At 45.2% G+C, this 17,813-nt stretch overlaps 1 protein-coding gene across 7 annotated transcripts in view; it reads left to right on the top strand.

The window, feature by feature from the left end:
• kaznb (kazrin, periplakin interacting protein b) overlaps positions 1-17,813 on the top strand; it is a 160,079-nt gene that overhangs the window by 137,475 nt on the left and 4,791 nt on the right. For 4 of the 7 annotated variants that reach the window (XM_036983293.1, XM_036983294.1, XM_036983295.1 and 1 more), the window contains 9 exons: positions 3,107-3,295; positions 9,737-9,873; positions 11,055-11,225; positions 11,874-12,054; positions 12,157-12,290; positions 12,614-12,740; positions 15,893-16,098; positions 16,386-16,504; positions 16,587-16,818. In XM_036983293.1, the coding sequence (XP_036839188.1) occupies positions 3,107-3,295; positions 9,737-9,873; positions 11,055-11,225; positions 11,874-12,054; positions 12,157-12,290; positions 12,614-12,740; positions 15,893-16,098; positions 16,386-16,504; positions 16,587-16,818 (1,496 nt within the window). Of the gene's footprint in view, positions 1-3,106; positions 3,296-9,736; positions 9,874-11,054; positions 11,226-11,873; positions 12,055-12,156; positions 12,319-12,613; positions 13,698-15,892; positions 16,099-16,385; positions 16,505-16,586; positions 16,819-17,813 lie in introns of those variants that run through there. The other 3 variants (XR_005052582.1, XM_036983297.1, XM_036983298.1) reach the window with 3 other exon arrangements.

Raw genomic sequence — 17,813 nt, 5'->3', positions numbered from 1 at the left:
TCAAAAAACATACGCTGTTTCTTGCTTTAAGCTGGGCATCATTCGCAAGATAATATATAATTGACAAGTGATAGGCTAATATTGTCACCCATCAGACATATACTAAATAATGTATGTATGAAATTTGTTTGGCTTTAGAATGGACCATTATCATCCAACCGTCTTGAAACGGGGGCAGCGGGAAAAAAGACATGTCATCTATGCTTTTCCCGTGGTTCATTTTCAGCCTATCAGGTAGGCTATACTCCTGTTATAAAGAGAAGCAATGTGCCTAATATTAGGAAAGCTGAGAAATAAATATAGTAGGCCTAACCTATAGAAAGCTGATGGGATCCTCCTCTTTTTAATAGAGGCCATCATTCTGTTTTTTCACGCAGTTGCCTAGCCTATAGAAATGTTGTAATTAAACGGTCACGCGGAATTTGACTGCAGTCATGACTCGTGACCACTGGTTGGTCAGTAATACAGTCACCGTAACAGCCCAAGCCAGGGGACATTATGGCCAGTCAGTACAAACGATTTATTTTGGCTTATTCTTCAATAGTGTATACAAAAAGATAACCTCTCAGGCTTGTCCCACAAGCCTAGGCTTGCAAAATTCCGGGAACTTTTAATACATTCCCTGTTTTCCACGAAATCAGGAGGGAATAAGCAGGAAATCCAGAATCCTCCAACCAGGAAAGCTAGAAATTCCCGGAATTTTGCAACCTACGTATGCCTGTGCATTATGTGAGAAAAAAACAACCAAACACGATTAATTTCACGATGTGCATGTTTTTAAACCAAACTGACGACGAGACGCTGTGCAGCCTCTCTTCTCCTGATGATGTCACTGCCAACAGGCTTATCTGAACTGAAATATCTCTGGGGGGGGAGAAGATTCTCCAGGATTTGCCTTGCCTTCATTTCATACCGACTGTGAGGCAGGCAGGGAGGGAGGCAGGGAACCTGAAAGAGGAGTGATTATGCAGCTCAGAGCTGAAAGTGGGGAGTAATGGCAGGATGAGGATGGGGGGATCGATGGGAAAGTGTATTTGAGGGAATTAGGGTGCTGATTGCTTGTGCTTAAATCACCCTCTGTTCGGCTCCCACAGTATCTAGAGAATCTCTGAGTGCTCGCCATGTGTCTGTATCGCTTATGTGTCTGTCTCCCAGGTCTGTTTCAACTGTGTACACTCTCTACGGTGCCGGTGATGACCATTTCCTTGAAGTAGCCTACTTACCTCTACATGTAATTCTACATGATCATTATCATACACATAGAACGATATCACATTCGAGTTAAACGGACCTGAAACACTCTCCGGCGTAGGGAGGGGGGACACACAACGACTGCATGTCCTATAACCATAGGGAATAAGATGGTTCACAGCCATTTTGAAAATGGCTGACTCTTTGTTTTTTAGCAACCTCGGCGCGTTATGTCTGCTGGGACATAATTGTCTGATACTATCACACCCAGAGGAGGGGGCATTTAGACCCTCTCAGCCACGAAACAGAACCGCAGATCATATTTATTTCACAGCTAGGGATCATACTTGTCACACTACAGATAGCTCTAACGGCGCAGCTAGGACTGCAGATCGTCTGAACAGCGCGTAACTGCCTGGGACGTGTACTTCGAACTTGTGTCTGGAATGCTCTGCTCCACAGAGCGATCAAAGGCGGCAGCCGGCCTCACCTGCAACAACTAAGCAAGCCTGTATAGGTAAACAGATGAGTGGATTTAGCGGGCGAGAAGGCTGTGAAAGGTTGCTCTCTCCAGGAAACTACCTCCTTATGCCATGTACAATACGGAGCTGCTGCCCAGCTGGTCTCTTCACAGCCAGAGTCGACTGTGACTGATGGACTGTCCCTTCCTCTCTTATCTGGGCCTCTGCAGCCCCACGCAGTCTGGCTACAATGCCCTTGGCTATCTTAGACCAGAGGAAGGATAGTGGCCAAAACGGTCCAAAACCACTTCCAGGAGCCATCAGATGTGTACAGGTGGTCTCCCAGGTACCAACCAACCCTTTCCCTGCGTAGGGGCAGGGCTGGAAGTGTTTTGGCCACTGATTTCTGCTGCTGGTCAAGCTTCTTCCCAGACATACTAACATTGTGCATCATTCTAAACCATTATAGATATTCAAGAATGTTCAAGAAGCTAGTGCGAAAATATTACTCGGTATGACAAGGCCATTCCTTTGTTGTGGTGGCCCTTATGAGGCAAAAAAAAAAAAAACTGTAAACAAACCCCAGTTAGTCAATACCTTATAAAATGGAGGCCCAGTTTAGCGTATTTGTGTTCTGTGTTGCTTGCCTTGGTGAACGTGTTTGTGTATTAGGAGATACTGTGCCAATTACGGTCTTGATTCTCTCTGTTTCTCTGTGCGGTTTCCTTGGTTTCCTGCTCTTGTTTATCACTCTAAGTCCCTAAGCTCCCAGAGGGCTGTGAGGCGTATGTCAGTGGAAAGGCACGGAGCTGAAGAACACGGCTGAAGCTTGTTTTCCAGATAGATTTTTTTTGATAGTCTTATCAAACCACTGTCTCTCAACGCTCTGTAGCCTTGCCAGTTTGAGTCCTGAGACTGTCACTCCTCATTTAACTCTGTCTCTCCCTCACCCATGGCTTCAGCTTAGATAGAGCCTGCTGTGCGTGTGAATGTGTGTGCGCATGTGCGTCTGCATCTGAGCGAGCTTGTGCATGTGTTGTGGGTTTTCCTCTCTGAAAAGGTGTTGAGTTGAGCCTAATTATTGCACTCGCGCTGCTCCTCTCCCTTTACGTTTGTCACCCTGTTTCACACCCCCCTCCTCTTCCTCTTTCTGATATCGACTCTCACGACTTCCACCGTCTCCCTCGCTCATTCTCTCTGCCTTTCTCCCCCTCTCAACTTCTCCCTCCTACATTCCCCTTCTCTTTTCCTCCTCTCTGTTTTTACTTCCATTCCATTCTCCTCTCCACTCATCCTTCCCCACCCCTTCTCTGTTCCTTATTCTTTCACTTCATTCTCTCCATTTCTCACCTCGAGGGGTTAAAAGCAGAAAGAGATTTCTGTGGACTGTAAGGAATGGACAAATAGGTACATTCTTCCTCTAACTTCTCTCTCTCTCCTCTGTTCCTCCGTAGTGTTGCTGCGTGAGGAGGTCGCCCAGCTGCAGGAGGAGGTGCACCTGTTGAGGCAGATGAAGGACATGTTGAGTAAGGACCTGGAGGAGACCCAGGGCTGCTCCTCTCACCTCCTTTCAGCCACTGAGCTCCGTGTGCAGCTGGGAGACAAGGAGCAGGAGCTGGACCGCGCCAAGGAGGCCTTACAAGGTCAGCACGACCCCCGTAGTGCTCACCTACTACCCTGTCCTACCTGAGTCCTACCCTACTGTCCTACCTGAGTCTGCCCTACTGTACTTCCTGAGTCTTACCTGAGGCCTTCCCTACTGTCCTTTCTGAGTCTTACCTGAGGCCTTCCCTACTGTACTTCCTGAGTCCTACCCTGAGTCCTACCCTACTGTCTTACCTGAGTCTGCCCTACTGTACTTCCTGAGTCTTAACTGAGGCCTTCCCTACTGTCCTTCCTGAGTCCTACCTGAGGCCTCCCCTACTATCCTTCCTGAGTCCTACCTGAGGCCTTCCCTACTGTCCTTCCTGAGTCCTACCTGAGTCCTACCCTACTGTCTTACCTGAATCCTACCCTACGGTCCCTCCTTGAGTCCATCCTACCATTCTACCAGAGTCCTACCCTTCTGTCCTACCTGAGTCCTACCCTACTGTCCGACCTGAGTCCAACTACTGTCTTACCTGAGTCCTACCATACTGTCCTACCTGAGTCCTACTACCATCCTACCTGAGTCCTACTACCATCCTACCTGAGTCCTACTACTGCCCTACCTGAGTCCTACCCTACTGTCCTACCTGAGTCCTACACTACTGTTCTACCCGACTCCACCCTACTGTCATACCTGAGTCCTACTCAACTGTCCTACCTAAGTCCTACCCTACTGTCCTGTCTGAGTCCTATCCTACTGTTCTACCCGAGTCCAAATATACTACAAAGTCCCATATGTTTCTCACACAGCTCAGTCAAACCCACTTCATCTCAGTAGAGAGAACATCAGTTTATCACTCAACACATCAGTCAATCCCTTTAAAAATGTAATCTGACGTAATTGTGTCTGGTATGGGCCATATGTTTATCTAAACACTAACTGTGTGGTATAGAAATCGTATCTGTCATCTCAATCTCCTACCAGTTGTGATGTGTGTGTGAGGTAGATAAAGTCAATACCTTCTGCCTGTTCTATCCTTCCAACATTGTCAGTAATGAGATCTGTTCATCAGTCCACAGTCGAGGCTCAGTTCTTGTAAGGTTGAGATCCATAAATGGTAGCACAAAGGCATTGCTTTATGATCCAGTGTATGCTTTTGGCTTGGAGTGGAATGCTATGTAGAGTATGTGGTAGTGAGAAGAGACAGCTTGTCATCATACTGTGTCCAAGTGTGGTTCGTCAACTCCTCTAACCCCTACCCCGCAAAGCAATATTTTACAGATAAATATTTACTTGCTTACTTCCCAAGGAAAGCAAAGTTAACGAAGTTATCCCCTTCTGAGGCAGACTGGCTGTATGTAGAATGGGGGGAGCGTGAAAACGTAAAGAAGACAAACCCTATCACTCATCTCTAACATCCCCCCATCTATCCCTCCTCCCCTCCTCTGTCTTCCTCTCTTCCGCACAGGGAGCAACAGGCGGGAGGTGGCGTGCTCATAGTTGTAGAGCTCTCTTGTGTAACTGTTGAAGAACAGGTTTAAATGTTGAGTGAGGAGAGTTATGGTGGAACACATTGGGAATGCTTAAGCCTCAATGAATGCCACCTGTGTTGCGGTTAGTGCGAGGACGGCTTCTCCTTTTCCTTGAATAAAGAGCTTCAGGAATACTGTTCAGAAGTCACAATCTTACTCTGCCTGTCAAGCCTTTCTCTGGATTCCTGTCCTACAAATACAGCTGATGAGTTATGGTCTGTACTGAAAAGCAAGTTTCAACCCTGGAAGTTGGCTGTTTTTAACAGTGCTCTCTGTGTAGCAAATGTCATTATGCATAGAGCGTATTTAGGAAAGGATTGGTGAATGTGGTCTCCACATCCGTCTGTGTGGTTATGTGACTATCTGCTACTGATCTGAGAGCATTACATCATTTACTCCATGGTGCTTCTATGGAAAAACAGTGTTGCTCTTCCTGGGATTTTACAATATGTCACAGTGCCATCTTGTGGCAATCCAATGTACAGTGCATTCGGAAAGTATTCAGACCCCTTAACTTTTTCCACATTTTGTCACATTACATTACTCTAAAATTGATTGAATGGTTTTTTCCCCCTCATCAGTCTACACACAATAGCCCATAATGACAAAGTGAAAACTGGTTTTTAGAAATGTTTGCAAATGTATTCAAAATAAAACACAGAAATATCACATTTACATAAGTATTCCGACCCTTTACTCAGTACTTTGTTGAAGCACCTTTGGCAGCGATTACAGCATCGAGTCTTCTTAGGTATGACGCTACAAGCTTGCCACACCTGTATTTGGGGAGTTTCTTTCATTCTTCTCTGCAGATCCTTTCAAGCTCTGTCAAGTTGAATGGGGAGCGTCGCTGCATAGCTATTTTCAGGTCTCTCCAGAGATGTTAGATCGGGTTCAAGTCCGGGACATGGCTGGGCCACTCACATTCAGAGACTTGTCCCGAAGCTCCTGCATTGTCTTGGATGTTTGGTTAGGGTCGTTTTCCTGTTGGAAGGAAAACTGGACAAGAAGAATACCTATGTAAGAATACTGTTCATTGACTATAGCTCAGCATTCAATACCATAATACCCTCCAAGCTCATCATTAAGCTAGAGACCCTGCGTCTCAACCCCGCCCTGTACAATTGGGTCCTGGACTTCCTGACGGGCCTCTCCCAGGTGGTGAATGTAGGAAACAACATCTCCACTTTGCTGATCCTCAACACTGGGGCCCCACAAGGGTGCGTGCACAGCCCCCTCCTGTACTCCCTGTTCACCCATGACTGTGTGGCCATGCACTACCCTAAAACTCAATCATCAAGTTTGTAGACGACACAAAAGTAGTAGGCTTAATACCAACAACGATGAGACGGCCTACAGGGAGGAGATGAGGGCCCTCGGAGTGTGGTGTCAGCAAAACAACCTCTCACTCAATGTCAACAAAACAAAGGAGATGATCGTGGACTTCAGGAAACAGCAGAGGGAGCACCCCCCTATCCACACCATGGGCAAACTGAAATGGTCCACCCACACAGACAGTGTGGTGAAGGCGCAACGGCGCCTCTTCAACCTCAGGAGGCTGAAGACGTGGCTTGTCAAAAAGCATCACAAACTTTTACAGATGCACAATGGAGAGCGTCCTGTCAGGCTGCATCTCCGCCTGGTACTGCAACTGCACCGCCCACAACCGCAAGGCTCTCCAGAGGGTGGTGCGGTCTGCACAACGCATAACCGGGGACAAACTACCTGCCCTCCAGGACACCTACACCACCCGATGTCACAGGAACAAGAACAACAACCACCCGAGCCACTGCCTGTTCACCCCGCTACCATCCAGAAGGCGAGGTCAGTACAGGTGCATCAAAGCTGGGACCGAGAGACTGAAAAACAGCTTCTATCTCAAGGCCATCAGACTGTTAAACAGCCACCACTAACACAGAGAGGCTGCAGCCTACATACAGACTTGAAATCATTGGTCACTTTAATAAATGGATCACTAGTCACTTTAATAATGCCACTTTAATAACGTTTACATATCTTGCATTACTCATCTCATATGTATATTCTGTATTTTATACTATCTATTGCATCTTGCCTATGCCGCTCTGTCATTGCTCGTCCATACATTTATATTTATACATTCTTATTCCATTCCTTTACTTAGATTTGTCTGTATAAGGTAGTTGTTGTGGAATTGTTAGATTACTTGTTAGATATTGCTGCACTGTCGGAACTAGAAGCACAAGCATTTCGCTACACGCAATAACATCTGCTAACCATGTGTATGTGACCAATATGATTTGATTTGAGGTGAACTTTCACCCGAGTCTTAGGTCCTGAGCGCTCTGGAGAAGGTTTTCTTCAAGGATCTCTCTGTACTTTGCTCTATTCATCTTTCCCTCGATCCTGACTACTGTCCCAATCCCTGCCGCTGAAAAACATGCCCACAGCATGATGCTGCCACCACCGTGCTTCACCATAGAGATGGTGCCAGGTTTCCTGCTGATGTGATTCTTGGCATTCAGTCCAAATATCATCAGACCAGAGAATGTTGTTTCTCATGGTCTGAGTGTTCTTTATGTTCCTTTTACTGAGGAGTGGCTTCCGTCTGGCCACTCTACCATAAAGGCCTGATTGGTGGAGTGCTGCAGAGATGGTTGTCCGTCTGGAAGGTTCTCCCATCGCCATAGAGGAACTCTGAAGCTCTGTCAGAGTGACAATTGGGTCCTTGGTCACCTCCCTGACCAAGGCCCTGCTCCCCCGATTGGACAGTTTGGCCGGGCGGCCAGCTCTATGAAGAGTCTTGGGGTTCCAAACTTCTTCCATTTAAGAATGATGGAGGCCATTGTATTCTTGGGGACCTTCAATGCTGCAGAAATATTGTGCCTTGACACAATCCTATCCCAAAGCTCTACGGACAATTATTTCAAGCTCATGGCTTGGTTTTTTCTCTGACATGCACTGTCAACTGTGGGACCTTATACAGTTGAAGTTGGAAGTTTACATGCACTTAGGTTGGAGTCATTAAAACTCGTTTTTCAACCACTCCACAAATTTATTGTTAACAAACTGTAGTTTTAGCAAGTTGGTTAGGACATCTACATTGTGCATGACACAAGTAATTTTTCCAACAATTGTTTACAGACAGATTATTTCACTTATAATTCACTGTATCACAATTCCAGTGGGTCAGAAGTTTACATACACTAAGTTGACTGTGCCTTTAAACAGCTTGGAAAATTCCAGAAAATTATGTCATGGCTTTAGAAGCTTCTGATAGGCTAATTGACATCATTTGAGTGAATTGGAGATGTACCTGTGGGTTTATTTCAAGGCCTACATTCAAACTCAGTGCCACTTTGCTTGACATCATGGGAAATCAAAAGAAATCAGCCAAGACCTCAGAAGAAACATTTTACACCTCCAAGTCTGGTTCATCCTTGGGAGCAATTTCCAAATGCCTGAAGGTACCATGTTCATCTGTACAAACATTAGTGCGCAAGTATAAACACCATGGGACCCCGCAGCCGTCATGCCGCTCAGGAAGGAGACATGTTCTGTTTCCTAGAGATGAACGTGCTTTGGTGTGAAAAGTGCAAATCAATCCCAGAACAACAGCAAAGGACCTTGTGAAGACGCTGGAGGAAATGGGTACAAAAGTATCTATATCCACAGTAAAACGAGTCCTATATCGACACAACCTGAAAGGCCGCTCAGCGAAGAAGAAGCCACTGCTTCAAACCACCATTAAAAAAAGCCAGACTACAGTTTGCAAATGCACATGGGGACAAATTTTACTTTTTGGAGACATGTCCTCTGGTCTGATGAAACAAAAATAGAACTGTTTGGCCATAATGTTATGTTTGGAGGAAAAAGTGGGAGGCTTGCAACCCAAAGAACACCATCCCAACCGGGAAGCACGGGGTTGGCAGCATCATCTTGTGGGTGTGAATTGCTGCAGGAGGGACTGGTGCACTTCACAAAATAGATGGCATCATGAGAAGGAATATTTTGTGGATATATTGAAGCAACATCTCAAGACATCTGTCAGGAAGTTAAAGCTTAGTCGCAAATGGGTCTCCCAAATGGACAATGACGCCAAGCATACTTCCAAAGTTGTGGCAAAATGGCTTAAGGACAACAAAGTCAAGGTATTGGAGTGGCCATCACAAAGCCCTGACCTCAATCCCATAGAACATTTGTGGGCAGAAATGAAAAGTGTGTGCGAGCAAGGAGGCCTACAAACCTGACTCAGTTACACCAGCTCTGTCAGGAGGAATGGGCCAAAATTCCCCCAATTTATTGTGGGAAGCTTGTGGAAAGCTACCCGAAACGTTTGACCCAAGTTGTAAACTTCTGACCCACTGGGAATGTGATGAAATTAATAAAAGCTGAAATAAATAATTATCTCTCCTATTATTCTGACATTTCACATTCTTGAAATAAAGTGGTAATCATAACTGACCTAAAACATGTCATTTTTACTAGGATTAAATGTCAGGAATTGTGAAAAACTGAGTTTAAATGTATTTGGCTAAGGTGTATGTAAACTTCCGACTTCAACTGTAGGTGTGTGCCTTTCCAAATAATGTCCAATCAATTGAATTTATCACAAATTGTAGAAACATCTTAAGGTCGATCAATGGAAACAGGATGCACCTGAGCTCAATTTCAAGTCTCATAGCAAGAGGTCTGAATACTTATGTAAGTAAGGTATTTCTGTTTTACATTTTTTATACATTTGCAAAAAGTTTCTAAAAACCTGTTTTTGCTTTGTCGTTATGGGGAATTGTGTGTAGTTTGATGAGGTTAAAGAGTAACTTAATCAAATAAGGCTGTAATGTAACAAAATATGGAAAAAGTCAAGGTGTCTGAATACTTTCCGAATGCACTGTAACTGCATATTTGACCCAACCTTTGGTCAAAGCCATTAGCCCTGATTTGTGTGTGTGTGTGTGTGTGTCTGTGCCCCCCCCCACACACAGCTATGAAGTCTGACCGTAAGCGTCTGAAGGTGGAAAAGGCCGACTTGGTGAACCAGATGCAGCAGCTGTACACCACACTGGAGAGCCGGGAGGAGCAGCTCCGAGACTTCATACGCAACTACGACCAGCACCGTAAGGTACATTACACTTAACTACGACCAGCACCGTAAGGTACATTACACTTAACTACGACCAGCACCGTAAGGTACATTACACTCAACTGCGACCAGCACCGTAAGGTACATTACACTTAACTACGACCAGCACCGTAAGGTACATTACACTTAACTACGACCAGCACCGTAAGGTACATTACACTTAACTACGTACAGCACCGTAAGGTACATTACACTTAACTACGTACAGCACCGTAAGGTACATTACACTCAACTGCGACCAGCACCGTAAGGTACATTACACTTAACTACGTACAGCACCGTAAGGTACATTACACTTAACTACGTACAGCACCGTAAGGTACATTACACTTAACTACGACCAGCACCGTAAGGTACATTACACTTAACTACGACCAGCACCGTAAGGTACATTACACTTAACTACGTACAGCACCGTAAGGTACATTACACTTAACTATGTACAGCACCGTAAGGTACATTACACTTAACTACGACCAGCACCGTAAGGTACATTACACTTAACTACGTACAGCACCGTAAGGTACATTACACTTAACTACGACCAGCACCGTAAGGTACATTACACTTAACTACGTACAGCACCGTAAGGTACATTACACTTAACTACGTACAGCACCGTAAGGTACATTACACTTAACTACGACCAGCACCGTAAGGTACATTACACTTAACTACGACCAGCACCGTAAGGTACATTACACTTAACTACGTACAGCACCGTAAGGTACATTACACTTAACTACGTACAGCACCGTAAGGTACATTACACTCAACTGCGACCAGCACCGTAAGGTACATTACACTTAATTACGTACAGCACCGTAAGGTACATTACACTTAACTACGACCAGCACCATAAGGTACATTACACTTAACTACGTACAGCACCGTAAGGTACATTACACTCAACTACGACCAGCACCATAAGGTACATTACACTCAACTACGACCAGCACCATAAGGTACGTTACACTCAACTACGACCAGCCGCGTAAGGTACATTACAATCCCTATACATACAGTAGCCAGATACACTCCAAGTATTTTGACTTAATATAACTGGGATTCATTGAGCAGTCAAGTGCTCACACACTAGTTTAAGGCAGTACTGCAGTGTATGCTCTGAAGATCGACAGTGTCTGTGTGCTCTACTGTAGGAGAGTGAGGATGCTGTGAAGGCCCTGGCTAAGGAGAAGGACCTGCTGGAGAGGGAGAAATGGGATCTGAGGAGGCAGACCAAAGAAGCTACAGAGCAGGCCTGCATCCTGCGTTCTCACATGGACATGAAGGAGAACCGCATCAAAGAGCTCGAGGCTGAGCTCACAATGGTGAGACACACACACACACACATACACTCACACGCAGACACACACACGCAATGTGACACGCACACGCTGATATGCACTGACACACACATGCTGTGTTTTGCTCTGTAACGGAATTCATGCATTCTCTGCCTGGTTGCGGAGCTCCTTAGAGAGCCTGTTGTCTGTCTGTCTGACTGAGAGATGGCCTCATTATTCACTCCATGTCCTTAATTCCTCTCTGCTGCCAGTCAACAGCCAGTCCACCTCCTCTGTAGGGCTATGCTAGCTCCTCACTACCCTCAGCAGCAGCTGATAAGATTTATCAAAGCTAAAAGACTATATCTTTGTCACTGTCAAGTGCTCACAGACAGAGAATTATGCTAACCTTTATGGAGTGATCTGTCCCATCTAATCCCACACACATTTCAACACATTGTGCTGTGCCAAATATAAAGCATAAACGCATATTTCAAATCAAATGTTATTGGTCGCATACACGTATTTAGCAGATGTTATTGCGGGTGTAGCGAAATGCTTGTGTTGGCATATTTTAACACGTGTGTGTGTGTGTGTGTGTGTGTGTGTGTGTGTGTGTGTGTGTGTGTGTGTGTGTGTGTGTGTGTGTGTGTGTCACTGTATCTTACCACCCTGTGTGTGTATTTATGCCAGGCGAAACAGTCCCTGGCCACGTTGACTAAGGATGTGCCGAAACGCCACTCCCTGGCCATGCCCTCAGAGCCGGTGGTGAACGGCAGTCAGGAGTGGGCGATGCAGGGAGACTTGCCCCTCACCGCTGCCATCCGCCAGAGCCAACAGACCCTCTACCACGGACACACTGTGGACCGCCAGGGTAGGCTCACCTGTTTCTCTCTCTCTCTCTCACACACACAAACAGCACAACCATTACTGTATTGAGGAGTCAGTGTGTCTAATGTGTGTGTCTCCTCTCTAGCGGTGGTCAGGGTCAGTCCCTGTCACTCCCGCCAGCCCTCCATCATCTCGGACGCGTCGGCGGCTGACGGGGATCGGTCGTCCACCCCAAGCGACATCAACTCCCCCCGCCACCGGACCCACTCCCTCTGCAATGTAAGAGCTGCCTGGCCTCCCCGACCAAGTAATCACACCTCCACAATTCTCTATAAGTACCTTTCTGTACTCCTCTCTGTTCTGTCTGTCTTTCTTTTCTCTGTCTGCTCTTTCCCTTGGTTTAGTTCTGTTAAAGTATTAGTTTACTGTAGTTCTGTGATTTCAAATGCAAGTTGTTTGTGAGAGAATCTCCCGGTTCATTTACTAACCTCAATGTCTGTGTGTCCTCTTCCCTCTCTCTTTCCTACTCCCCTCTGCCCCCTCTTTCTCTCTTCCTGCCCTCCCTCTCTCTTTCCTCCCGCCATCTCCTTCCCCTGGCCTAGTCTATGGAGGACCTGGAGGACCAGAAGCGTAAGACAAAGAAGAAGGAGAAGATGAGTCTGGGCTCCCTGTCCCGGGTGTTTGCTCGGGGAAAGCAGCGCAAGTCAATGGACCCGGGCCTGTTTGATGGTACATCCACCCCTGATTATTACATAGAGGAGGATGCCGACTGGTGATGGTGTATGTGGATTTCTGTGTGGGTCTGGTTGTGTGCATGCAAGTGTATGTGTGTGTGTGTGCGTGCGTGCGCGCAAGTGCATCCATGTGTGTCTGTCTGTGTGTGTGGGTGGGTGTGTGTGTGCCTTCATGTGTGCCTATGTGTCTGTGTGTGTGTGTGTGTGTACGGGTGTGTTGCCGCCTGTTCCCAAAAGAAAAACCCGAGAGACAACTGCTGCCCCCAGATAATGTACATTATCCTCAAAAATGTATGTATGTAAATTAAATATATATTTATAGATGTACATGTATGCATATGTATATATGTTTACATGCATATAAATATATAGACAGGATTGTTATGCGTTGACATGTTTATGCTGTGTTATCTTTTATTTGTCTTAAATATACGTTTCTTTTTATAACTGGAGACTTGAAGGACAGCTGTGCATATGTAAATAGTAGTAATTCTGCACCTAGTGTTTGTACATGTATTTTGTCTGATAACTGTTTTATTTTAGAGTTGCTTTTATCATATTTCTGGACTTGTTTCATTTAGAATCCTCCCATCCCAGTCTTATTTGGCCCATTCCTGACATTCTCATGAAAATATGAATGAGGAATACCCTCCACGTTGTAACTGGAGACTAAACATACTAGCACAACCCTGCTCCGAACCGAAGTATACTGGACCACTGGTATCATTTAGTAATTTAAAAAAACATTGAAGTGTATGGACCAACCCTGTTTCTGAGCGTGAAACTGAAACTAAATGTTAATAATATGACAATCATAAGGACATTTGATATTGTAGTTCACAGTGGACCAGTTTGTCCGCTGTTTCAGAATCGTCCCGCTATACAGCAACAGTAAGGACTTTGAAGCTACCTTTTGTTGTGCCACTGTAGAACAAGAGAACCTACTACAGCTGGGGGGGGGGGGGGGGGGGGGGGGGGGGGGGGGGGGGGGCCTTATTGCTTATTCTGTCATATTGGACAATAGGGGAGGAACAGTACGTTTAAATAGCCCACTGGGCAGCATTGACAAATAGGATAGCATTAAATAGGATGATGCTGTGAGTGCCAGTGTGTGATCTGAATAGTGTGTTTGTATAGAGATAGGTTTAGGAGTATGGGAATGCTAGCTAGCTAGATTATTAATATGTGCTTGTTTGTGTAGGCCTCCTGCTCTGTTCTACCCATGCTGAATGTTTCAGACATCAATCGTTAAAGACTTACAGTACCCTGCCCAGCCTGTAGATGTGTTTGATCGATCCATATACGTTTCTTAGACTGAATGCTGAAAACCAAAATAAGGTTCCAAAACAATGGTTTTACAACAGGAAGCAAAAAAAAAATTGAACACACAAAATAATTAAATGTTTGTGACTCGTATGAACACACACACACACACACACACACACACACTGTTTAAATGCATTTTAAATTGCCAAAGGTTCACGTTTGGTCTTTGATCAAACAGAACAGAGACAGAGTAGATGTGGGTCACTGTTAGCAATGCCTTGTAAGATCGCTTTTGTCCTTATTGAGTTGACAACTATCTAACATGTGCCAGCGGGAAGCATAGGACTGTGCACTAAAACCCCTGCATGATTATCTGTGCTGCTTTGGTTAGGAATCTATTAGTTAGCAGTGAAAATAACAACCTCAAGCGTTCTCTGTTGTTCGTGTTCGCTAACCCGCCGGAACAAAACCCATTCCCATTTTTCATTCTCTTGCATCATTCTGGATGCAATGAATCTTTTTTTTCTGTTTGTTTTGCTATTTAGCATACAACCCCTCCTCATTTCTTACATTTGTGATTACGATAATAATCTGTTTAATGTTTTGTCATTCAGGAGATGTTGCATAAAAGAGTAAATCTATTAAGTATTTTATTTAAAGAACAGGAAGTAACTTCTAGGGTAAAAATGAACATGATAAATGATTGAAATAAAAATCTTATTTTAAAATAAAACCAGCAACCAAAGTATCCATGTGACGTTTTTCTGTTCCATGTCTAATCTGTTCTTGTGTCCTGGTGCCCCTCTCAACACTTCCTCTCTGGGCCATGTTGGATGGTGACTCCCTCCTTCCCTCACTCCCCAGAAAAGATACCCTCGTCTGTGATTTACCAAGTGTTTGTTTCCACACTGTGGGGATCATTCATTAAACCATGCTGAAGGGAAATGACCTCCTGTGCTACTGAACAATTCATAGAGATTGTACTTCTTTAGGCCTCACTCTCAGCATGTTGACAAGGTTGAAGAAACACTTGCTGATCACTTGCTAAATCATCCGGGATTTTGCAGAGTACTTATTTTTTGGAAGCTTGTTTAAACAGGTTGTAAATTCACAGCAGATGTTCGTTATGAATAATGTGTCGAGTTTCTACTGTGTCCCAATATTTAATCATTGCCCCTAGTGACTAAAAGTCACTCCATCCCCAACCTATCATTCAAACTCAGACATTCAAACTCAAACCTTAACCCAATTCACACAGCATTTGCTGAACAGTAAAACCATAGACTGACTTTAGGAAATGCATACTAATAGTTGTATTCATAAAATGTTTCCTGTATTTGTCAATGCTTGAGTCACCTGCTCAGTTGTGGCACCAGTTCTCACTTTGTAATATAAATTGTAGTGTGATGAGCCATTCATTAATGTCCTCATTATGGGCATCGAATCAGTACTCCAGACTGTAGAGAGACCTCGATAATACTCTGTTGTTGTGAATTACTCTGGCACCATCTTCTGGCTACATAGAGCAGTGGCTGACTGTTAAAAGTCCTAAAGCAGTTTTTACACTTTCCTGGTCTCTGGTTTGAGACCCTCTGTCAGTCAATGACTCCTGTCATGAAATGGCATGTTAGATGCCGGGGGACATTGTACAGGTTGTTGGGAGTCGTCCAACAATCCCACGTGTTTCAGTAGACGGTACATATTGTAGGCATGTCAACATTTTACAGAGGGATATTAGTAATAGCCTAGGTACACAGTTATATATCCTCCCTTTTCTACTGTTCAATTTGAGTTGGATGAGTCATTTTTGCCTCTCAATTCCTTTGACCCCAAACCCCTCCCCTGTCCTGTACTTCTACTTCCCCTGACCAATCCTGACAGACTCTGACAGCCTCTCCAGCCTATCAACACAACAACCCAGCCTATCAGACGGAGAGGAGCAGCTGGACCGCCTCCAGCAGATGGAGCTCACTCGGAACACGCCCATGTCACTGTGGAAGGCAGGGGCGGTACAAGCCTGGCTGGAGGTTGTCATGGCAATGTCCATGTACCTTCGTGCTTGCTCGGAAAACGTCAAAAGCGGGAAGGTATGGCCTCTACGCTTCAACATGTAACAAGTACCCATCCACTTTAAGTCTGATTTCCGGACTTGTTTTTACAAAGCTTGTAATGACGGTAACAGCGATACTAAGAATCCCTCATCTTCCCAGGAAAACCGGGATTTCGGCATGCTTTCCTTCCTCATAGAATCTGCATTAGATCTAGTATTTCCTCGTCCATGCTTGCTTGCATGTTTGTGCTTTAGTCTGTGAGTGCTGTGCAGTGCAGGTGTATATTGATAAGAGTGCTCTGGGTGGGTGTCCCCTGGTTGCAGGTGCTGCTGGGGCTGACAGACGAAGACCTGGAGCTGGGACTGGGCATCAGTAACCCCATGCACCGCAGGAAGCTACGCCTCGCCATCGAGGACTACAGGGAGGCAGAGTCTGGCCAGGGGTGAGCTGGAACATCCACACACACACACACAAACAGGCCTGTATGCACACACATTGCTGAGTATGACCGTCTATTATGTTAGGCTATCAAAGGCTGCTGAAATGGACCATCACTGGGTTGCCAAATCTTGGTTGAGTGACGTCGGGTTGCCCCAGTATTCCCAAGCCTTCCGAAGCCAACTGGTGGACGGCCGGGTGCTCAACTCCCTCAGCCGACGAGACCTGGAGAGACTCCTGAACATCACCACCCACTCCCACCAAACCAGCCTGCTCCTGGCCATCCAGCTCCTGCAATTGCTCAACTTCGACAAAGAGGTCAGACCTGTGTTCATTATCAATACTGTGACATTAGTGACCTCTCAGCCTCTCCTCCCGGTGTATTTGTGGAGTGATTACAGTAGTATCCGTACAGTAGTAACAGTGCAGTAGTAACAGTACAGTAGTAACCGTACAGTAGCAACCGTACAGTAGTAACCGTACAGTAGCAACCGTACAGTAGTAACGGTACAGTAGTAACGGTACAGTAGTAACGGTACAGTAGTAACGGTACAGTAGTAGCGGTACAGTAGTAACCGTACAGTAGTAACAGTACAGTAGTAACTGTACAGTAGTAACCGTGCAGTAGTAACAGCGCAGTAGTAACCGTGCAGTAGTAACCGTACAGTAGTAACAGTACAGTAGTAACCGTACTGCTGTAACCGTACTGTTGTAACCGTAGTAACCGTACTGGTGTAACCGTACAGTAGTAACCGTACAGTAGTAACCGTACAGTAGTAACAGCACAGTAGTAACAGCACAGTAGTAACGTACAGTAGTAACAGTACAGTAGTAACCGTACTGCTGTAACCGTACTGTTGTAACCGTACAGTAGTAACGGTACAGTAGTATCCGTACAGTAGTAACCGTACAGTAGTAACGGTACAGTAGTAACCGTCCAGTAGTAACCGTACTGTTGTAACCGTAGTAACCGTACTGTTGTAACCGTACAGTACTAACAGTACAGTAGTATCTGTACAGTAGTATCTGTACAGTAGTAACGGTACAGTAGTAACGGTACAAAAGTAACAGTACAGTAGTAACCGTACTGTAGTAACAGTACAGTAGTAACCGTACAGTAGTAACAGTACAGTTGTAACCGTACTGCTGTAACCGTACTGTTGTAACCGTAGTAACCGTACTGGTGTAACCGTACAGTACTAACCGTACAGTAGTAACCGTACAGTAGTAACAGCACAGTAGTAACAGCACAGTAGTAACCGTACAGTAGTAACAGTACAGTAGTAACCGTACTGCTGTAACCGTACTGTTGT

Source organism: Oncorhynchus mykiss, chromosome 7 (assembly GCF_013265735.2).
Source record: "Oncorhynchus mykiss isolate Arlee chromosome 7, USDA_OmykA_1.1, whole genome shotgun sequence".
Lineage (NCBI taxonomy): Eukaryota > Metazoa > Chordata > Actinopteri > Salmoniformes > Salmonidae > Oncorhynchus > Oncorhynchus mykiss.
The sequence above is the reverse complement of the archived record's forward strand: the minus strand, read 5'-3'. Positions and strand labels throughout refer to the sequence as shown.